Raw genomic sequence first — 23,075 nt, 5'->3', positions numbered from 1 at the left:
TACTTATTTCAAATTTTACGGTCCTCATTAGTTAGTAATATAGACTACTTATTTCAAATTTTACGGCTCCCATTAGTCAATTATACTGACCTACCTCACAAAAACCAAAAGCCAGATCTCTTTCTCTTTTGAACGGTCTGGATCACGCGGTTAGTCAACTCCATACTGATTCTCTGTTCTCCTCACTTTTTGTTATATCAAGTACAATTATTGCTGTTTCTTTTGCATGAAGCTCGCCTTTTTTTATTTTTTTTTCAAGACGATATTCTAAGTTAATCTTTGTCTAGAGAATACGGACTTGAACTTGATAGCAAAGCACCAGGCACAACTGATCGAACCCAAACCTCCTTCACTCCCATTCAGAGCATCATCGATGCAAACGAGAGTTTATACATGCGGGAGGTTAACATTTTTGCGCAAAGCATGCAAGATCCACGAAGAAATATAAGATTGGAGGATTGTACACAGTGATACGCTCAGAATGTACAAAAGTTGGGACCGTATATCGTATAAATGAATTGATTATCCGTATATTAATGGTATATGATCCAACTTACACACATATTCACACTACTTCAGAGAATACAACGAAAAAAATGTTGAGCAGAAGGGAGGGGGAAGGGGGCTCAAGCTAATTCCTTTTACCCCAATGTTTTCTAGGTCCAACTACCTCCCATCCATCTTCTGCTTCGGCCGCTTGCTTGGGCTTTGGCTCATCGCCTGATACGCGTACGGGATTTAAGTTTGAATGAGCCTCTGGTATGTCTACTATCATGTTCGAGGAATCATCATTTCCCATGCTATGATCTCTATCATCTTTATCTTCATCGCTATTGTCATCGTCATCATCATCATTTGCAACCTGGCATGAGTGACAGAGAATTAAGAGATTTTAGCAAGGCATATCATTCAAAAGTATCATCCTCACTCCGCCACTTATGGCTTTAGAGGAAAACTTTCAAGACAATATCCACAAGTTCTCTTCAATAAATTTGAAAAAAGCATGCTGGACAGGAGAAGTTTATATCAAAAAATTTAAAGGCAGAGGGTTTTAAATGAAGCTTTACCTGTCTAACATGCGGAACAGCAACTTTTCGTTGATTGGCTTCCCTTAGGCTTTCAATTGACTTGAAATTACAATCTCAACATTCTTCATACATAATCATTAGCTTTTCAGCTACCTGTGTAAATCCAAAGAAAAAGAAACCACAAACACCATAAAGATAGAAACCATTACTAAAAGTAAAGGTTGCATCCCTACTCCCTAGTACCATCTACTTTATAGAAACAATAATGAACCGTAAATTGTCCGTCTATCTCCAATGGCCGGAGATGCAGCTGATTCTTAGCTGCCAACTTAAATGTAGTTGATGCTAAAAGGTTTCAGTTTTTAAAAGTCGAATAGTCAGCCAAGTGTGGGTGGTCTCGAACACACACATTACAAACCTTTGCAATGGTGGCCCATTCAAAGCAATGCCAACGCAATCCATAGAGGAAGCAAAGTACTTTTGAGTTTCCCACCAGAAGCATAACATATTAAATCTTCTCCATTTCATCATACCCCATCAAGATACTATCAAGTGTTCTCCGAAAAGATGAGGTTAAGTATAAAAGGAACACCTCCTCAATGCTGCCATCCTCTGTCACAGTGTTGAGAGAAAGCGTAGCTTCATTCAGCGTATCTTCCAAATCATCTACGTAAAAAGGCTCTGGGGAGAATGAACACGTACTTGTGAGATTTCGTTACAACAACGACTGGCAAAAATATTCACATCATTTGTTAATCATTCTGCTTGGCTAGAACAATAGAAATCTTCAGTCAAAAGACACAGAAAAAATTATTAGTTCGGTATACAATTCGGTATGTTGAAAAATTGCTAATTTGACTATAACTACCAATTAGGCTCCACTCAATTACTAGTTTTACTTAACGCACTGTATCATATTCCTACAAATAATTTATAAGACAAAGCAAACCTCACCAAAACTGAACTAAAAACGCAAAATTTGATACGAAAAAAGAAGATTTCAGCACAAAATTGAAGTTTTTAGTGATAAAGGTTCTTACTTTCACTTACAAATCCCCTATTAAATCCTAACCCAACCTCATAAGAACAATGCTTCACAAAATATTACGAAAACACAATAATTATATAATAATTCCCTACAAAATAAGCAGCAAATCAAAATTCAAGCTCAATTCTTTACACAAAAAAAAAAAAAATTGGAAAATCTGATGAGTCGAGCTAGAGGAGATGAGGGAATCAAAGTACCTGTGGAGTGATTGAACCAGGAGAATATATCGGCGACGAGTTGCTCCGCTTTGCAGCACGAGTCACGCCCGCCCCACTCGTTTTCGACGGTCAATTGGGGCTCCGACCACTGAGACAGAGCCAATCCTATGCCTTCTTGGAGTATGGGCCCCGCCTCCGCCGATAGCTTTCTCTCAGGCTCCATTTTCGGAATCTCCGTCAGGTCAAAACCCTAACCCTAAACCTGAAAAGTGAAGAAGGTGAGGTTTATAAGGAAGGGGCCTGTTTGGTTTGCTGGACTGTTGTACTCTTGACGCGGTTTTAGGAGGTTCTAGCTGGAAAAATATCCGCTCAGAACTCTCCCATCAAAGCCCACCAATCAATAAATTCAGTATTTTGAAATTTGATCAACAATTAAAATAATTATAACTTTTAAAAGAGTCTCTTTTTTGTAGCTGTTGAATCAAATTTTAAGAACCCGAACTAATTAATTGGTGAGCTTGGGTGGGAGGGGGATCTCTTCCCGTTCTAGCTCTCTATTTTTTAGTGTGGTTGGAGATAGGAGTGGGAAAGCTTACAGAAACTTTTGAGAACTGTTAAGGGAGGTATGTTAAAGTGAAATTTTTTATGTAACCTCTATTTTATCATAGTTTAACGTCAATTTTTATGTCGATATTAAAAATATTGTGTTAAAAATATGAAGTGTTAGAGAGTTTATAGAAAATCACATTTTTTAGAGAATTTCTTTAACATTTCTCATAACTTTTTTCAAGAATGATACGAATCAAACCTCATTCCTAGGATCACGAACCTAAGACCACCAAACCTCAATATGAAGTGGTTATCAATATTGTAATTAAATATTTTAAAGGGAAATTGGAGAAATGATAATTTGTTGACATTTGGTTGATCAGTATATCATTGTTGTATGATCGTTATGTCGTCGATATTAACTTCTTCTTTTTTTTTTTTTTTTTTTTGCACAAACAATATTATCTACACTAAAGGGGAAGAGGTGGGCTTACCCTCATAATGAGCTAGTAATAATTTGGTTCAAATTTACATTCGGCGAGAATCGAACCTAAGACCTCTCACTTACAAGTGAAGATGAATATCATTATACCGTAATACAAAATGACTTAACTTATTAAAAATGATCATTTCTACAACCTCCAATATTAATTATCTTCACTAATTGTCTAAATTAAATATATTGAGAAAATAATTATTTAAACAATTGAAATTTAAAAAATAAATTTTTTGATTAATTATTTTTTGTTGTATATAAAATATAACTTATAAACTAATTTTGATAAGAAAATAAGGAGTTTGAGGTACACAATTTGAATTAGACAAGTTAAATATGGTAATAATGCAATCTTACAACATTCTCCAAATATGGTATCGTACATTTATACATTTACTTTTTTTTTTTTTTTAGTTTTCATTCATTTTTAAAAGTGAGTAACTTTTTTTGTGATGGTTATGAGGTTGAATGAGTTGTTTCAATATAATTTTATTTCAAATAACTCAATATATAAAGATGATAATTCAAATTTAAATACAAAGAGCGAACACACTATAAGAGACCTAACTCAAATTTATTTGTTTTAACATAGTTTAGAGTCCAAATGTTGACCCTTCCTTCATGATCCAACTACTGTTGTTTATATGCATAAAGAAGCACTAATCATAAAATTTGGTCACTTTGATCCCACCTCTCCAAATTTCCAACATGTTAATAATCAATCACACCCCCGTATTTCATCCGGCACGTTTTAAGTTCGATTTTTTACTCTGAAGAATCACATGGATGGTGACCTGAATATGTTAAAATATCTATATGGATCTTGTCGACTTCTGAATTGTAGAATGTTATGATAAAATCACCAACTATTTTTTTTTTGAAAAAAAAAAAGAAAAAATCAAATCCCTAACCATGCAATTGGATCATGATCCCGTCAACTAGCACTCTCGCGGACCATTTGCCTCAAAAATATTAATCAACGCCCAAATTTACAAAAACACCTTATTTAAAGTGGCATAAAGCAGGGGACATGCCTGGTCAATTGGTCATTTTCCAAGTCCTCAAAACCCTTAAATAATTAGACAAGCTCAAACTCCCAAAGCATGAGGGACAGGGTGGAGCCTTGGTGGGGCCCATAAATTGATTCAGACACTTGTATTTGTGACAAAATACATCGTAATAATTGACTTCCAAAAAGAAGAAAACTTAATAATTAGCAAAAAAGAGAGAATTTATTTTGCTACAACGATGTATGACTCGTTTATAAATGCTTTAAAATGATTAAAAGCATCTTGGGTAAAATTAATTTTAGATTTCAAAAACTCTTTAAGTAGTTTGTCGAAGAAGCAGCATGTATGTGATTCTTGTAAGAACAAACACTTAAAGTGCTTTTACATGATCTGATTGAATTTTTACTAAGTATTTGTTTTTAAAATATTTTTTTTAAAACATTTTTAGTTATTTTAAAAACATTTCCAAATGAGTCTATATTATATATTAAAGGGTGAAGAATCTGAACTAAATCAAATAGTTCACATAAAATAACAATTTGGGATCAACCTCGCCTAATTATAAAAGAAAATCAAGCTTATATAAAAAATTAGACTGTAATAATAAAAGACAGAGAAAAACAACTTAATAACAAACAATAAAATACACATTATTGCTAACTTATTGTGTAACTAAGAAATACAACTTAATAACAAATAATAAAATACACATTATTACTAGTCTATTGTGTAACTAAGCTCATACCCTCTCTTATAGATAATATCGTTTGTTTAAAAAATAACAAAAAAAAAAAACAAAAAAAAAAGCCTAACTTTAGCAGTATTGCTTTGACCCCAATTCTCTCTCTGTCAAAGACTCAATGCCTCAATACATGGATGGTCATGGTAGTAGAGCCCCCCCAGACCCAACTCTCTGTGTCTTTCTAATCTGACTCACTACTGAACCTTCTCTCTCTCTCTCTCTCTCTCTCTCTCTCTCTCTCTCTCTCCACACATTTCAGGAAAAAGGAGTTCTCATACATTGCTCTCTCTCCCTTTATCTCCCCCAACAGTTGTGAGTGCTCTTTTCCCTCTTACTTTCCTTTCCACTCTGTTAAAGCAAAACCAAAGCAAGAAATCCTTTCAAAGTTCTGATTTTTGGTGGAAGGCTCTCTCTCTCCTCTCCATCTCTCTCTCTCTCTCTCTCTCTCTCTCTCTCTCTCTCTCTCAAGCCCAGGTATCTATCTTTTTTGGGTTTCCTTTTCTGTTCACTTTTAACTGGTCCTGATTTGTTTGGTGATTTTTGCTTCTCTATTGCACTCTTATCTTGTTTTTTTAGCATCTGGGTCTTTTGGATCCAAAGTGTTGGGTCCCTGATTGAGATCTGTATGAATCTCTTTCCTTTGCTTCTTATCTTTTGCTATAGATTATGGGTTTTGTGTGTATTTATAGATAATTGATAGATACACAATTACATACATTCAGTTGAGTTTTTTCCTTAGCTTCCCCATGGCTCGTTGATCCATGGCATTTTTTATGTTGAAAGTTTTGTGCTTTTGGAAAAAGGATTGGCATTTTTGAGGTAGATAACTGTGACTCTTGTACTTTTGATTCAGTTTTGACCCATCACTTGTTGGGGTTTTAGATTGTTTTGTAGCTTGATGCTTCTGGGTTGCATGCAGCTCTGTGCTTTGATGCCCATTTCTTGAGTTCTTTATGAGGGTTTTTACAGTTTCTGCTTACTGTTTATGAAATGTTATATTCTGGTCTGCTGGAACAAAAAGCTAGTCTGAAACTCTTGAAGATAGGTCTTGCTTATAGAATTCCAGTTTCTTCGACTTTTTTGTGTGTTATTCATTTGGAATAATTTGAGTGATTGTCTTTTTGGGTTTTGTAGCTTGAGATTAGGTTGTGTTGATGTAGTAATGATTTCGATGTCTTTATTTTCGGGCTGAAATGTTATCACTATAGTTTTATTATTTATAGATAGGATTGGATAGTGTTCCTTGTACTGTATTATATTTATTGTTTCATAGTGGTGAACTCTTTGTTTGTGTGTAGAAATTAACTTGCAATTGATGGACTTGAAGATGAATTTGATCGAGAGTGTCAATGGAGGGAATCAGTTGGTGAGGTTGGGGGATGTGTAATGGATTTGTTCAATTTGATCTTTTATATCAAGTGTAAATTATGTCGATGGCCTCTAAATCCGGTGCCAGAAGTTCTTCCCCAGAGACTCAGAGGAAATTAATTGCTAGTCAAACAACAGAAAGAAATTTTCGCAGACCTTCACCTCTTCCGATTACAAAGACAAGCAAATCAGAGCCAGTCACTCCAAAAAAACTTCCTAGGCATGTGCAACAAGATGCGCCAAAGCAAGTTTCTACAGAAACTACTGAAGAGAAGAACTACAAGATTCCTTATCAGAAGGAGTCTGCCAAAACTTTAGCAGATCAGTTAGGTTCAGCTTTATCACTGGGTGATGCAAAGCAGGTGCCAGCTGATGTGGATCCTGTTGCGAGTGAGACTAGGAATTTTCCAGGAGGCGGTGATCAAAAAAAGAAAACATCAGCAAATGGAATCAGCCCAACTTCAGCAAAAGCAAGTGATGATAGGACCAGCAGTATTGCCAAGACTAGTGGAAGTGCCAAGATGAGTGGTCGAGCTGATTTTGTTGAGAGTGGGAAGAGCAGTATCTGTAGAGGTAGTACTAGCAGTGACATCAGTGATGAAAGTACTTGTAGCAGCTTTAGTAGCGCTATCAACAAACCTCACAAAGCAAATGACATACATTGGGAAGCTATTCAGGCTGTCCGATCAAGGGACGGTGTATTTGGTTTAGGCCATTTCAGACTTCTGAAGAAGCTGGGCTGTGGGGATATTGGAAGTGTCTATCTTTCAGAGTTGACTGGAACAAAATGTTATTTTGCAATGAAAGTTATGGACAAAGCATCTTTGGCTAACCGTAAAAAACTTCTTCGTGCTCAGACTGAGAGAGAAATACTTCAATGTTTAGACCATCCTTTCCTTCCAACCCTATATACCCATTTTGAGACAGAGAAGTATTCATGTCTGGTAATGGAGTTCTGCCCTGGAGGCGACTTGCACACACTTAGGCAGAGGCAACCCGGAAAGCATTTTACTGAGCAAGCAGTGAAGTAAGTATTCTCCTGTACTCCATTAGTTCAACTGTGGCAAACGATCTTGTTCTCCATTGTCAGTTTGAGCATGTGTGGTTTATATAGTCATTTATTTTTGTTTTGAATTTCCTTTTGCCACCCTGCTTCTTGGTTTATTATTATGTCATCGGCAGGTGCATACCAATACAATTCATACCGTGACATAAAAGGTTTTATATCTCTTGCTATTGAATGATCTGATTTCATTAAAATGCTAAATAAAGCTTACACAGACATTGAACCCCTATCACGTCAGTTTTAGTTGTTGCTGGGATCTACCTACTTGCAGGCTGATCATCGGGTGCTTCCTATTGTTTTGATGTAGACCTTTGCAAACGTAAACCACCAGTTTTTCCCATTTAATGTTGTAGAATGAATACAAGCTGCCAAGCATGTTTCTTTCTCAGTTATATTAGCAAAGAAATACTGTCACTCTATCATGTTGTAATTTGACTTTGACGATTCTTGGTATTATATTTGTCCTCCAATATGCAGGTTCTATGTAGCTGAGGTTCTCCTTGCACTGGAATATCTTCACATGCTTGGGATTGTTTATCGTGACCTTAAGCCAGAAAATGTCCTTGTGAGAGATGATGGGCACATAATGCTTTCCGACTTTGACCTTTCCCTGCGCTGTGCTGTCAGCCCAACCCTCGTGAAATCTTCAGCCCCTGACTCTGAACCTTTTCGAAGGAACTCAGCTTATTGTGTGCAACCTGCCTGCATCGAGCCCTCTTGTATTCAGCCATCTTGTGTGATGCCTACAACATGTTTCTCACCTCGTTTCTTTTCGAGTAAATCTAAGAAAGACCGGAAACCCAAGAATGAAATGGGGAACCAAGTACGCCCATTGCCAGAACTCATGGCTGAGCCAACGAATGCTCGTTCGATGTCATTTGTTGGGACCCATGAGTATTTGGCACCAGAAATTATCAAGGGTGAAGGGCACGGCAGTGCTGTTGACTGGTGGACCTTCGGGATCTTTCTGTATGAGCTGTTGTTTGGTAAAACACCTTTCAAGGGATCAGGAAATCGAGCCACCCTGTTCAACGTGGTAGGTCAGCCATTGAAATTCCCGGAAGCACCAGTGGTTAGCTTTTCAGCAAAGGATCTGATCAGGGGCCTACTTGTGAAAGAACCACAGCATAGGTTGGCATATAAGCGAGGAGCAACCGAGATTAAACAGCATCCGTTCTTTGAAGATGTTAATTGGGCATTGATTCGATGCGCAAGTCCTCCTGATATTCCAAAACCAGTCGAGTTTGAGCGGATTTCAGCCCCCCCAGTGTCAGCCAGTGATAAAGCTACCGCTGCTGCTACTCATCCAGATCAAAACAATTATCTGGAATTCGATTTCTTCTAATTATTTTCGGAACTGAAACGCCATTTTCCTTCTCTTTTTTTTTGTTGTGAAAGATGTAGAGTTCTCTGAAATGTTGATTATTATGTGGATTTTAGGGTTTTTTTTCAGTGTTGGTCATGACCATATGTTTGATGTTATGAAACACAGATTTGTATTCCAGCACAAATGTTGAATGCTGTTTCCAAAATGTGGATCCAGTTTCTTTAATATACGTATAGATTGTGAGATTATGTTTTTATCAAGAATAAAAGAAGTTTGAAAATGTTTTTGCACCGGGGCGGTGGCACCAGCTTGTGATGCCCTGCCCCGCTGCAACGCTTCTAAAACATTCACACCTTGATTCGGGAGCAAGGAATTGTAACGTTTTGCTAAAGGATTTGTATGAGGGGGATTCGAACTATACACTAATTCGAACTTGAGTGCAAGGGTCTGACTACGTTGTTCGGCCAACTAGTGTAACCTACGTCTGTGAAAAGAGCTTCCCCCAACCCTACTATAGTGCTTTGAAGCTGTATTTTGATGGATCTACAAGGGGAAGTCAAAATACTTGCTGGGCAACCTTTGGTTGTGATATTTTGGGCTTTCATGAAGTTTCAGTTGTCCCAGCTATCTAAATATCAAATAAGAAAATTCAAAAATATTGAAGGTGATTCCAAAGTAGCTATTTCATGAAGAGAATTTTGTATCATATTCTCTTGCTCAATTAGAGCATATACTCATTCAAGTGAGGATTGAGGAAAATCAAATCTTATGTAATTTAAAATTCACATTTGTTGTCACTTAATACTATAGTCGACTAGCATTCCTTTCCACTTATAAGTGAGAGGTCATAGGTTCAATTCTCGTCAAATGCGAATTTGAACCACATTATTGCTATCCCATTGTGAGGCGAAGCCCAGTCCCCTCTCCCTTAGTGTGAGTAATATTGTTTGTAAAAAAAAAAAAAAAAAATTATTCATATTTGTTGTTGGTGAGCTGCAACACATATTTGTATAAAGTTTCCGGTCTTGTAGCGTGGGTTATAACTAAGTTGAACATTAAGGGGAGTAGTTTTATGAAGAGCAAGTCAAGTGGGTGAGATTCGTCACTGCTCTTGACAAAGTAGAAAGCTACATATACGTGCTCATTTGAAGGTGCTTTTAAATAATTGAAAGCTTTTTTGGTGAAAATATTTTTAGAATCAATTCTTAGTAAAAATGCAAATGAATACAGAAAGCACTTCAAGTACTTTTGGAACCCAAAAACATTTTCTCTAAAAGCAATTTTAGTTATTTTAAAAGAACTTCCAAACGAGATCGTAATGTCACAATTTACTGTTATATTTGTATTCCTTTGATTCAAATCAATAATCACATGAAGAAGATTTATGTCATATTTATGCATATAGTTGTTGTTGTTGTTGTTATTATTATTATTATTTATTATCATCAAATTGCCATAAATTTATGAAAAACGGTGATATTTCAAAGTCATGGGACCAATTATGATATTAAAAAGAGAAGAAAAAAAATTAATAAAAAATAAAATAAAATTCTTGGGACCCATGAGAATTTGTCCAATAAATTGACAAGTATAAAAATTGGGTGCGGGGACATTGGAACCACATCTCAAACATGTGAAGGCTTCACATGGGAACCCACAGGTAAAAAAGAAAAGAAAAAAAAAACTTAGCACAATAATTCAAAAACACTTGGACACATGGGAACATTCTTGCCACATTGAGGCTTGTTCCTTTAAATAATTTAAGGAATGAGAAATGTTAAGGAGATTCTCTCAAAGTATGATTCTTTATGAATTCTCTATCACCTTAAAGTTTAACGTTAATTCTCGTGTCAACATTATGAAACGCTATGGAAATAACAGAAGGCGACAGAGAATCTATGAAGAGTCTCATTTTAAGAGAGTTTCCTTAACTTTTCTCTTTAAGGAATAGGCTACAAAATTCAGCATCTATTCCATGTTGAATCATGGCTCCCTATCTTGTTTGGTTGAGATTTAACCATTTATTCAATAAAAATTATAATTTAAATGTCAAGCAAAACAAAAATAAAGAGGAAAAGATTTAGCGATATTCTAAAGTTACAGGTTTTGTTCCACTTTTCTCTCTTAATGTTCAATTTGTTTATGAGTCTCTACTCTTTCAATTTGTGCGAATGCCCCTGCCATTAGTTTTATTAAATATCATCATATTGATGGTTATTTTCGTATATTTTGTACAATAAAAACCTTTAAATTTGATGTAGATGTCTTTTCTTTTAAATTTGGATGTTCTGGGTTCGATTCTTGGTGTTGGTGAATCACAAAATGGTGGTCAGGAATGCTGAAATGTCTTTATGAGCCTTCTCGGGTCCTAAAAAGTCACTGATGTGATGAAGCCACCAGCTGACCACTTTTGTTGAAAAGAAAAAAAAAACTTTCAAGTATTTAATTTTCTTTTAAGAGAAATGATAAGGAGACTCTCGCAAAAAGTGAGTCTCTCCATACACTCTCTGTCATTTTATGTTTTTTACACAATATTTTATAATATTGACATGAGAATCGATGTTAAGTTATGAGATGGCAGAGAGTCCATAGAGAATCCCAATTTGAGAGAGTCTCCTTAACATTTCTCTTCTTTTAAAAATAACAAATATGTTGATATATATGTCCTTAAAAGTTGGTACGAGCATTGCACATAGCAAAATTAACGCAAAATTGTGACAACAATGATCATTAGAGCAAAAATTGTCTCCAAAGTAAAACACGGTTCAACATTTTGGAGGGCTAATGTTTAAAATGTTGAATCTTACAAATAAATGGATATAGAGGATTTTGGTCACCTTGATAGCAATAGTTTATTTTTTAAAATTTAATTTAATTTAAATTTAATAAATATAATATATTTACCAAGCAACCCACCAGGAGGTCCAAGAGGCAGCCAAACTTGCCTCAGAGTCCTCTTTCATGTCCTCACATGGCTGCTTCGTCAAGGGGCAGTATCCTACCAGCACTCCATGTGTGCTCATGTTGGATTTCAATAATTAGAAAAATAATAATGATTGTGTTGAAACTAAATTCTTGCACATCCGCAGCAGAGGCAAAATTCAGTTGGAATAGTCCATGATCTCCAATGAGGGGAGAATTGGGTTGAGTGGGGATGTGGTTGAACACGAGAAGAACTGCCACATATTTATAGGAAGATAATCAAATTACAGGTGTAGTTCTAAGAAAATCGCAATAACATTTAGTAATTTACCAAATGACCACTACTTTGGATTTTCATTTCTTAAAGAGGAGAGAGACAACTAAAGAGTCAACGGCTTATATCGTACATGTATCTGAAGTTTAAGGGGTCGTAGTCCAATTTGAATAAGAAACGATTTTATAATATCTTTTTGAAATCTTCATAAATGTTAAGTTGACTACATCCCTTAAAAGATGATTTTACATTTTAAAACTGTTAATGTTAACTCGTGTGAAAAATGCTTTTAAAATGATTGAAAGCGTTTTTGGTAAAAATATTTTTAAAAAGTCAATCCTCATTAAAAATCCAAGTGGATCTTGAAAAAACACTTGAAGGTTAGTTTGGGGTTGCCGTGTTGTGAAAAAGGTGATGTCTGCTATTTTGAACCCATGATTTTGACCAAAAAAAACACCTTTTTTTTTTCATTTACCAGCTACTGTTTGAGCCCTATATTTTTAAAAGAGCTGCTTTTAAAATAATTTCAGCAATGTCAAACCAACCTGAAGTGCTGCCTTCAAGAAGTAACTTCTTTCAAAAACACAATTAAAATCAAATTTTCACCAAAAATATTTTTAGTTATTTTAAAAGTACTTCTAAACGAGCCTATAAATGCTAGACTTAGATTTCAATAAAAGATTACCTTTACGCAAAATAATAATTTGAGCATGAAAAGATTTTCACAATCTAATTTAGAGAAATACATACAATTCTAAGATTTCTCAAACGGTAGATTACTTTTAAGACAACTCTAGTAGTTAAGGTATTCCTCTTGTATTAGAAAAAGGAAAGAGATTATCTCCAGATCTCTTTCTCCTAATCCACCAAATTAGAGGATTCGAACCATTAAAATTTGATCAAACGGCTACAAACAGGGGCTCGCTTTAAAAGTTATAATAATTTTAGCCGTTACATCAAATTTCAATGGCCCGGATCCCCTGATTTGGTGGATTAGAAGGAATAGATCCGGAGATGATCCATTTCCTTAGAAAAAAATTGATTTCACACAAAAAGTAATAATTTACTTAAATAATAATAAATTATAAATTGAAGATTCAATTCAAATTGATTTTGTCAAATCTAAGTATTTATTATGATTTTTCGCTTCTTTTGCTATATGTAATATTACGTTTCTGGTTTTACCATTCAAGGGTGAAATTCGTCAACACAAGAAATATATTTACTGCAAGCATGCCAAATTTTAACAATTTGCTAAACGTGCACAAGTTCAATTATAATAAATGCATGTTGTGTCAATAAGGAAATAGGATTAATAAGTCAAATGATGGGGAACCCACACCACATCAAATTTCAATGATTCGAACCTAGATGGCTGTATATATTAAGAGCGTGACTGTACGGGAGTTAAAGGACTCAAGTTGCAAGTTTCAATTTGAGGATTTTACAAAGAAAATATCGGATTCAACCTTAAAGTCTCATTTGATAATTATTTTAGTTTTAGTTTAGGAAAAACTAGGTTCCCATCCATCTTTCTTCTATTGCATTGATTAAAACCTTTTTTTTTTTAATTTTTTATCAAGATCCATAACTTTTAATGAATATCATTATTTCAGTTATAAATTATTTATATATCAACAAAATTAAATTTTATTTTTAAAATATATTCAATTAGTGTTAAAACATTACATTTGGTACATTTATATTTATGGTTAAACTTTGTATCATATATTTCTATTTTTAGTTTGTACCTTTTTTAATTGGCAACCCTTTTTTAATTTGTACCAATTTTCTTTTTAAATTTAATTTGTACCCATATATTAATTTCATTTTGTGCCCATATTTTTTTAAATTTTTATTTATAATGTACCTATTTTTCTTTATAAATGTACCACTTTGTTATATGTAAAATGTACCAAATTTTTTTTTTTGTAAATGTACCCATTTTTTAATGTAAAATCTATTTATTTTTTGTTAAGAATGTGTACATATTTATCATAAACTGTACCCTTATTCAATTTTTTTTGAACATTATGGGTACACTTGTTTGACATTTATTATTTCAAAGGTATGTTACCTATTTTTATCTGTGACATCCCATATCGCGCCAGGGGAGTGATCCTTATATGTATATATTCCCATCTCTACCTAGCACGAGCCCTTTTGGAAGCTCACTAGCTTCGGGTTCCATCGGAACTCCGAAGTTAAGCGAGTAGCGCGTGAGAGCATTCCCATGATAGGTGACCCACTGGGAAGTTCTCATGTGAGTTCCCAGAAACAAAACCGTGAGGGTGTGCTGGGGGCCCAAAGCGGACAATATCGTGTTACGGTGGAGTCGGGGCTGGGAAGTGGTCCTGCTCGGGTCGGGATGTGACATTATCTATTTATTCAATCAAAATTTTTGAGTATTTTATTTTTTATTGTAGTCAGTTTTAATTTATATGCCACATAATACAAGATTTTAAATCCCATAACATGTCAAGTAATTAATATCAAACATATAAGAATACATATTAATATCAATAATGAGGTGTACAAAGTTAAGGGACTTTGATAAAAAATTGTATACTTTTAAGGGTTTGGTTAAAGAATGTTAGTGACTAGGGATCGGATCTAAAGTCTCAATTTCGTTTATTTTTTGTGTTAAAATGAAACGAAAGTATACGATAGAAATGTGGTATGGAGATTCGGAGAAGGTGGAGGGAAGGGGAGGAAGGTTGGAGGAAGGATAGAAAAATTACTAATGTATAAAATAAAACTTGAAAGCGAAACAACTTTAATTCGTTTGGTTTTCAATTTTAAGTTGAAGTCATTCCATACACATTTCTTCTGCATCCCTCCCATTATACTTCTTCGATCATTCTTCATCTCTAGATTTTTGCATGCTTTTCCTTTTATCTCTGACAAAAAGAAAAAGAAAAAAAGAAAACTAAGAGCTAAACAAAATAGTTACAAAACGGGCATCTAGATTCTTTATTTTTAGTTTTGTTTTCATTCTCCAATTTCTGTTTCTAGATAATTAAATTGATCGACCGTTTAATTCATAAATTGATGGTTGTAAACTTGTTTTTGTAATTTTCGAGTTTATCGTACATATATATTCATAGGCTACAATTAATTTGCATTTCGATTTTATAGTTGAACATATATGAAAAAGAAAACTACTTCATCATTATATTTTTTTTGGGGAAAATTAGGTTCACATCCTTCCTTTTGTTACTCCATTGATTAAAATCCTATTCATTTTGAATTTTTTATCAAGGTCCTTGGGTATTAATAACATCATTAATTATTTGAATAATAAAATATTTTTATTTTTAAATATATTCCTTTAGTGTTAAAAATGTTACAATTAGTATATTTTTATTTATGGCTAAATTTTTTATCATATATTTTTATTTTTAGTTTGTACCTATTTTTAATTTGCAAATATTTTTTAAATTTGTACCAATTTTCTTTTCATTTTTAATTTGTACCCATATATTAGTTTCTTTTTGTGCCCATATTTTTTAAAGTTTTATTTGTGTTTGTACCCATGTGTATAACGTCACGTGACATTGTATATTTAATCAATGATAGAAAAATTACATATGGTATATTTATGTTTTATGCCTAAACTTTGTATCATATATTTATATTTTTAGTTTGTACCCACTTTTAATTTGCAACATTTTTTTTTAATTTGTAATATTTTCTTTTTAGTTTTATTTTGTACCCATGTATTAATTTCTTTTGGAGCCTATATTTTTAAAAATTCATTTGTGCTCATAATTTTTAATCTTTTATCTGTACCCTAATTTATTTATAATGTACCCATTCTTCTTTATTAATGTACCACTTTGTTATATGTGAAATGTACCAATTTTTTTAAACACTATGGATACATTCTTTTGCCATTTATTATTTCTTATTTTTACATAGTTTTTATCCATTTTATTCAATCAAAATGTTTGAATTTTTTTATTGTAACCGTTTCTAATAGTATTATAATGAGGGATTTTAAATTTATAGGATTATAAATCTCATAAAATATCAAACAATTAATGTCAAAACTATAAAAATAAAAATATTAATAGTAATATAATGAGGTGTACAAAGTCAAGGGACCTTGATAGAACTTTGAATACTATTAAGGTTTTAATCAAAGAATATTAAGGATTAAGGACCGCATCCAAAGTATCAATTTTTTTTGTTAGTCCCTTCAATTGAAAGATAAATTCCTAATTCCACCACCAAGTAATAATCTCGTAAATTCACACATTTAAAATTCAAATAAATCCTACACAATTAGTTGTGGTGCAGAAATATTCTTAGACCTTCAGCTAGGAATTCAAATCCTCTAATGTTTACAATTGCATGACTTTGTGAAGGGAAAGAAGATCATGCCAAGATGTAAACATTGTGTGTACTCTTTGTTTTGTTAGGATTGTCAAATAGTTAAGTGGTTAGCATGGAGAGATTGATCAATGTGCCGAAACAAAGCTAATGCACTAATTGTAATAATACAATTGCTTTGAAACTTGAAAAATAAAAATTACAACTACTTGTATAATGACATTTAGTGTATCGAACTGTATTTCTGGCCGCCTGAAAAATTTCTCGTTAGCATGATGCTGCAAGAAACAAAAGGTTTTGTCTAAAACCTCTTGACCTATTAGACCTACTACCAGAATCAAGTAGTTGGCACCTTGTTATATATGCCTTCATTCATGAAATTTATGACTATGAGATGAAGTTGTTGGGGATTTCATTTATTCAAACCCATTTTTGACAAATTTAGAGCTTAAACTTAATGAATTTATAGTTCAATGACGAAATTTCTAATTATATCAACGGTCATTGACAAATGCTCTAATTTTCTTTTTTATTTATAAAATGAATAATACATTACACTGAAGTCGAATCGACCAATCCCATCAAAACTAAAATAATATTAAATTTTGCTATTTAATCCCACTAAAAACTTATTGTAAGAATATGAGTTCCCAAATAACAATGAATTAGAACCTTTGGATCAAATGACAAATTTCATATGGTATCAAAAGAAACAAAAAAGTGTAGAAAAAACAAATGTGTTGAAAAATGAAGATACCAAACAAACAACTGTTGTTGGTCTAGATGCGGCGTCCTTTTCACATTCTTTCCTATTTTTAACCACTCATTTTAATAAAGTTGTGTACGTATAAAACATTTCAACAAATGTTGCTTCCAAACAAAAAAAAAAATCCATTTCAACAAATACTTTAAAATATTTTAGTACGTCAAAAAAACGATTAAATGATAATACAATTGGTTGAAATTTTTTTTTTTAAAATTTCTAATCAATTGCGTTACAATTGGCATGATAGAAGGTGATTCTGACGTATTGAAAATTTTCTGAGTGAAGGTACTAAGAAAAGCACTAGACTTGGAAAAAGGACAGGCCACCTCTCTCTCTCAAAGTTTACCGCACCCTTAAGCTTCTCTCTTTCTTTCTCCCTAGATTTTGGTGAATCAGTAGAGGGAGAGAGGGAGAGAGAATCAGAGTGAAAGCCAACCCAGTTTTGTTTTTCACAATCTTGAACTAAATTTGCGGCCTTTTTTCGTTTAGATCACTGTAAAGAGAAAATGGGTGTTGCCAATCAAGAGGCTATCAAGCAGTTTCGGTTGTTAATGGAAGAAGGTGAGCTTTTTAAACCAACTTGCAAATCTGCTTAGTTCTCTCATTTCATCTCATATTTTGCTAATTTTCATATTTTGTTTGCTTTGAAATTACAGTTGACGAGCCACTGAAGAATACATTTGAGGTTGGACAATTTCTTCTTTTAATTTTCCTCGATCTGTTCTGTGTTTGGATACTGGGCAGAAAGTTTGAACAAGAAAATGATTTGGAGTTCTTAAATTTTGTTACTTTAATGATTTGCAGCATTAGAGATCAAAACCCTTTACTCAATTTACTAAATTGTGGTTTTTTTTTTTTTTTTTTTTTTTTTTTTACCACATTTTAGTTATGTAGCTTACTGTTTAGTTCAGTTCATAAGTCAGTTTTTTGGATGTGATCTGAGCCTCTGATGTCGTGCATTTTAGGGTTTTTGGTGTCTTTTAGGCTTGGTGAATGCATTTGTAAAATTAGATTATTGCCACGGAAGTTCATCTGTACGGTTATCATAATCACTAATGTCGGTAGCTTATTGATTATTATTTCATCAATCTAATCTTGTTCGTCTTCTGGGGGGATGAAACTTCATATTTTGCTCTTAGCGAGAGGAAAGTGTGAGTCTTTCATGGGATCTTCACATTGGGTTTTATTAAAGATGGAATCTTTATGCAAATATAGTGTCAGGTTTATGCTCTGTATTGCTGAACAACAATTTCTGCAGTATTCTGCTGGTGTCGGTACCTTACTGCAAATAATTGGTCATGATGTACTTGTTGCATTTATATTGACATTGCATCATGAAGCCCTTTGTTGTGGAAAGTATTGGTTGAGGAGGAAGGAGGAGGAGGGGAATACAGTGTTTTTACTTTCTGAATTTTTTCGATTATTTAGCTGAAGAATGTCTTTTGTTGCATCTGAGAGACAGGCAGAGGGATCCAAACAAAAAAAAAAAAGAAAAAAAGAAAAAAAAAAATAAAGAAGATGGAGAAAATGAAAGCAGAAGAAAAATAAGAGAGATAGCATTGGCCATGCTAAACTATTTGGCAAAGTTTTGAGGAAATGTAGCATGATTTTGAGGATTATTTTCTTTTGCCTCAAATTCTTGAACTGAGTGGATTATTGCCCTTTTCTTTTGTGGTTTATGATTTGCATAAATGAAATTTAACTCAAGATTCAATCGGTGCCTCTTGATCTACAGAATGTGCACCAAGGGTATCCAAATGAGACATTAATGCGTTTTCTTAAAGCTCGGGACATGAATGTTGGAAAAGCCCATAAAATGGTTAGATTCATTCAGTTTACTAAATATAGTTATACTGTTTCAGGTTTTATGATATCAAGCTGTTCATCTTTTGCTTATAATGCTTTCCTAATAATGCCTAAACTGTTCCAGTTGCTTGATTGTTTACAATGGAGGATGGACAGCGAAATTGACAATATATTGGCGGTGAGTTTTCTCAACGAGAAATTAATAAATAAACATGATATCTTGTGACCGATCACATGTAATTCTTGATGCTTGTCTGTTTAATATGTTGTGTTAGGCAAAGCAAAAATGTTTTGTGAAAGGATGCATATAGAATTTTTTTAAATTCAAATATCTAAAACTAAGTGCTAATAAAACCTTGATTAATTTATTATTTCCTAAAAAGTTCTGAATTTAAACTTGGAAGGTTTTAATGGAAACAACTGAAAAGAGGGATTGCTGAAAACTGTTAGTGTTCCTTTTATAATAGTAGAGATGTCCGCAGCTGACTGCCTTGAAGTACAGGGGAAGAAAATAGTCCCATTTTCATGGTGTTAGATTATTCTAAATTCTGTTCCAACTTCCAATATCATATATCTATTTTTTCTTTTTCTTTCTATTAACCTCGAAGCATATATCTACTGCAATGTTGGATCTCAACATTTCGATTTGCAAGGTAATAGCTTTTGTGGCAAATCTGATTCATATGCTAATTATTGACATACAAGTGGAAGCATGAAAACGAGGTGTAATAACATTGAAGTATCGTTGAAATTTTTTCTGCTGTCCTGCCATTAACTCCAAAGAGCTCATATTCCTGACCAATCATTATTTCTCGGCAGAGTGGCACTTCTAGGTTAAGGCGTTCATTACAAAGAATTTTAGCATTTGCTAGTAGGGAAAGTGCACCCCACGTAGACACAAAATTAATGGAGATTTGAAATAGATGTTGAAGTTGTTTTAGTTCCATTCTCCCTCTTGATATTCATGTGTTTCTGGTTTAATAAGTGGAGATGTTTGATACGTGAACCATGTTGGAAAAGTGGATATAATGAGGTGACAAAGCATTTATTTTCTGTATGCAGAAACCAATCATCCCAACTGATTTGTACAGAGCAGTGCGAGATTCTCAGCTTGTGGGGTTGTCAGGTTACTCAAAAGAGGTAGTCTTGAATCTTTCTTATTTCGACTGCAAAACATGATTAACTTTTGCTTCCTCATGCTCCTTTATTTTTAATTTCAAACTTACCATTAAATCTCATTGCCATATTGATTTCTTTTTCCAGGGTCATCCTGTCATTGCTGTTGGTGTCGGGCAAAGCACATTTGACAAAGCTTCTGTAAGGATGATATTATTTGTTCTGTTTAATCTTCTTCGGCATAGATAACTTTATATTTCTGGTTTTGATATGTAATGATGGAAACCATGAACAAGAAATCATATAAGTTTATGTTCGGCTTTAAGCTGTGGGCCATATCCGAGATTACTTACACATTAGAAATGCATAATACTTCTGAGTCGTCTGATGTGAGAGAGGGCACTAGAATTTATGGGCATAATGCTCTATATTTAGCTGGTACTGAGCTTTCCAATGCTAAGAAAATGAGTCATTTAAGTATACCATGGAGTTTTGAGATGATATAACATTGGTTGTGCATTTAACATGCATATACGGAGATTCATATACTTTCTAAAATACTGAGCTTTATGTACCGATGTGTATTTTCTTAAAACATAGAGTTAGGTGCATGTTTGTACGACATTATGCTATATTTTATTCTCGCGGTAATATTTACTGCTTTGATTCACTGTCATTGTAGGTAAATTACTATGTCCAGTCTCACATCCAAATGAACGAGTACAGAGATCGTGTTGTGTTGGTGAGTGCTTGAGAATGTTTAATTTCATCTTTCTAACGGGTAACTCTATTAGGAGCCTTATTTTTCCCGCCTTCTGTGGTAGCCTTCTGCAACAAAGAAGTATGGACAATATATTGGGACGTGTGTGAAGGTTTTGGATATGACTGGTTTAAGGCTCTCAGCACTTAACCAGATAAAGGTATCTCTTGCTATTAGCACGAGCCTCTGTTTTTTTGCCTTTTATTTTTTTATTTTATGTATTTTGAAGAATATCCATATTCGCACATAATTAGCTCGACTTGTTTAGTTCTTTTTCTGAGGACCCATGAGATTGATACTTGGTATGATCTGTTGATGCAGCTATTGACTGTTATCTCTACAATAGATGACTTAAACTATCCAGAGAAGACGGATACATACTATATTGTCAATGTCCCATACATATTTTCGGCATGTTGGAAGGTTTGTGTCATAACAACTCGCACTTTGAAATTATGCATCAGAAAACAGGGGAAAAGTATTTGGTGGGTATTCGATCTTGAGACAGAAGTCCTAATGTGAACTCTTGACAGGTGGTAAAGCCTCTTTTGCAAGAAAGAACAAGGAAGAAAATCCAGGTTCTTCAAGGTTGTGGCAGAGACGAATTACTGAAAGTAAGCATGTTCTTATAACTTATTTTAGTCTTGTTTCCTACGTAATTTTTGCCAAGTTTCGAACTCCCTTCAACTATAGGTCAAAAATCTCGTTCTTTGCCGGCTGCATTTGTTCATCTGTGTTTTGCTCATCTGTGTTATGCAGATCATGGATTATGCATCCCTCCCACATTTTTGTAGAAAAGAGGGATCCGGGTCATCTCGGCATTCTGACAACGGACGCACTAACAATTGTTTCTCCTTGGACCATCCATTCCATCAAGAGCTCTACAATTTCGTCAAGCAACAAGCCGTCTTGAGGGAGTCCATTGCACCAATCAAGCAGGGATCCTTCCATGTTAATTTCCCGGAAGCTGCCCCAGAAGGCGCCGAGATTGCAAGGAAAATAGAATCTGAGTTCCACAAGTTCGGAAATCAAAATCAAAATGGTCTCACCAAGTCACTAAGTGGCCTAAGAGTTCATGGTGCCTGAAAATTTTATAGCAATTTATTAGCATCTGATCCTTTTACATGCCAATGTACCCGACACTCTTCCATTGCCATGATGCAGGAATGAATGTTGTTCTGAAATTAATTTCTATGTATTAGTGTAATCCTTGCATCAGCTCGATGCAGGTTTTTTATTACAAGTTAATAGATTGTATGACGGTTTTTGTAGAACTTTGCAAAGCCGATTAAAACCCGAGTTTTAGTAGTAGATCCTATGACGGGTTACGAAAATGTGTTATAGTATTTTGTTTTTACTATTACACAAGGTGATTTGTTACCTACCTGTTGGGAGCGGGGCATATCCTACTAAGTTGAGAGCTTAGGACGTGCTTAATTTAACCTTAAAATGAGGTGACAATGAAATACTCACCAACTTGATTCATCCATCATATAACCAATTACTTTAACGTATTGCTTAATTACAAGTTTACGTTACAAGACTCGGCGTTATAGTAATGACTAGAATGCTGTAAAAATAGGTTTTACGAATAGGCGATTGTTGAATTTGCGCAAGATCTTAACGAGCAAATATTTTGCATTAACTAGGAGGCTTATGGTCCGACCAAAATGCACGAAAATATGCTTTGTGATGGTTTTAACATAATTTTGGTGACAATTTAAAAACCGTGACAAATTGTCCATATTTTTTGTGAAAAATGCAATTCTTGAGTTTTCCCGATATAATTTACATGCGCACTAAGAGCAACTCCAGCGTGGGAGCCCTCCACCCAGACTACACTTCAATAGCCACCGTTACACTTCAATAGCCCTGGTAATAGGCAATAAAATATTAGTATTTTATTTATTTATAAAATAATACAAAATAATTTTAATTGTAATTTCGGATAAGATTTTTAATCGTTCTCGTTGCGCCACTTGTCATAAAATCCGAAAAGACAATTATTGGGGATGGATTTCCGATAAGATTTTTAATCGTAGTCGTTGCATCACGTGTCATTATCCAAAAATACAATTATTAGTGATGGATTTCTGATAAGATTATTAACCAATCACGTCGCGCCACGTGTCATAATCTGTTTATAATCTTTGAGGATAGATTTTCATCATATTTTTAACGAATGACGGCATGCCACGTGTCATTATCCAAAAATACAATTATTGGTGATGGATTTCTGATAAGATTATTAACCAATCACGTCGCGCCACGTGTCATAATCTGTTTACAATCTTTGAGGATAAA

General features: G+C 34.0%; 2 protein-coding genes and 1 pseudogene across 6 annotated transcripts; 2 read left to right on the top strand and 1 right to left on the bottom strand.

Moving 5' to 3' along the window:
* Positions 1–510: 510 nt before the first annotated feature.
* Positions 511–2,569, bottom strand: LOC137743547 (uncharacterized; annotated as a pseudogene). The gene is made up of 4 exons (XR_015952909.1): positions 2,274–2,569; positions 1,621–1,709; positions 1,068–1,181; positions 511–862 (listed from the first exon to the last, which is right to left on the bottom strand). The product of XR_015952909.1 is annotated as an uncharacterized LOC137743547 (transcript).
* Positions 2,570–5,111: 2,542 nt separating this feature from the next.
* LOC137742394 (serine/threonine-protein kinase D6PK) lies at positions 5,112–8,997 on the top strand. 4 transcript variants are annotated; one of them, XM_068482252.2, is made up of 3 exons: positions 5,112–5,505; positions 6,330–7,426; positions 7,943–8,997. In XM_068482252.2, exons 2-3 carry the CDS (start codon positions 6,459–6,461, stop codon positions 8,808–8,810), a joined length of 1,836 nt encoding a protein of 611 aa, XP_068338353.2. In that variant the 5' UTR covers positions 5,112–5,505; positions 6,330–6,458; the 3' UTR covers positions 8,811–8,997. The 4 variants fall into 4 exon arrangements, with proteins under 4 accessions (XP_068338353.2, XP_068338355.2, XP_068338354.2 ...); XM_068482254.2 differs by having other exon boundaries at positions 5,188–5,343; XM_068482253.2 differs by having other exon boundaries at positions 5,191–5,850.
* An 8,188-nt stretch (positions 8,998–17,185) lies between these two features.
* LOC137742024 (phosphatidylinositol/phosphatidylcholine transfer protein SFH1) lies at positions 17,186–22,105 on the top strand. The gene is made up of 11 exons (XM_068481755.2): positions 17,186–17,650; positions 17,746–17,774; positions 18,825–18,908; positions 19,020–19,073; positions 19,958–20,035; positions 20,159–20,212; positions 20,694–20,753; positions 20,836–20,931; positions 21,093–21,194; positions 21,305–21,385; positions 21,531–22,105. Exons 1-11 carry the CDS (start codon positions 17,596–17,598, stop codon positions 21,855–21,857), a joined length of 1,020 nt encoding a protein of 339 aa, XP_068337856.2. The 5' UTR covers positions 17,186–17,595; the 3' UTR covers positions 21,858–22,105.
* Positions 22,106–23,075: the final 970 nt, after the last annotated feature.

Source organism: Pyrus communis, chromosome 11, assembly GCF_041283825.1.
Source record: "Pyrus communis isolate YQ-2024b chromosome 11, ASM4128382v1, whole genome shotgun sequence".
NCBI classification, from domain to species: domain Eukaryota; kingdom Viridiplantae; phylum Streptophyta; class Magnoliopsida; order Rosales; family Rosaceae; genus Pyrus; species Pyrus communis.
Note: the sequence above shows the minus strand (reverse complement) of the source record. Positions and strands in the feature narration are given on the sequence as shown.

Excerpts from the sequence above, each read along its gene's own strand:
- LOC137742394 (XM_068482252.2), top strand. The coding sequence starts at position 6,459 with ATGTCGATGGCCTCTAAATCCGGTGCCAGAAGTTCTTCCCCAGAGACT. Across the intron at positions 7,427-7,942 it reads TTTACTGAGCAAGCAGTGAA|GTTCTATGTAGCTGAGGTTC; the intron begins GTAAGTATTCTC and ends TCCAATATGCAG.
- LOC137742024 (XM_068481755.2), top strand. The coding sequence starts at position 17,596 with ATGGGTGTTGCCAATCAAGAGGCTATCAAGCAGTTTCGGTTGTTAATG. Across the intron at positions 17,651-17,745 it reads TCGGTTGTTAATGGAAGAAG|TTGACGAGCCACTGAAGAAT; the intron begins GTGAGCTTTTTA and ends TTGAAATTACAG. Across the intron at positions 21,386-21,530 it reads GCAGAGACGAATTACTGAAA|ATCATGGATTATGCATCCCT; the intron begins GTAAGCATGTTC and ends TGTGTTATGCAG.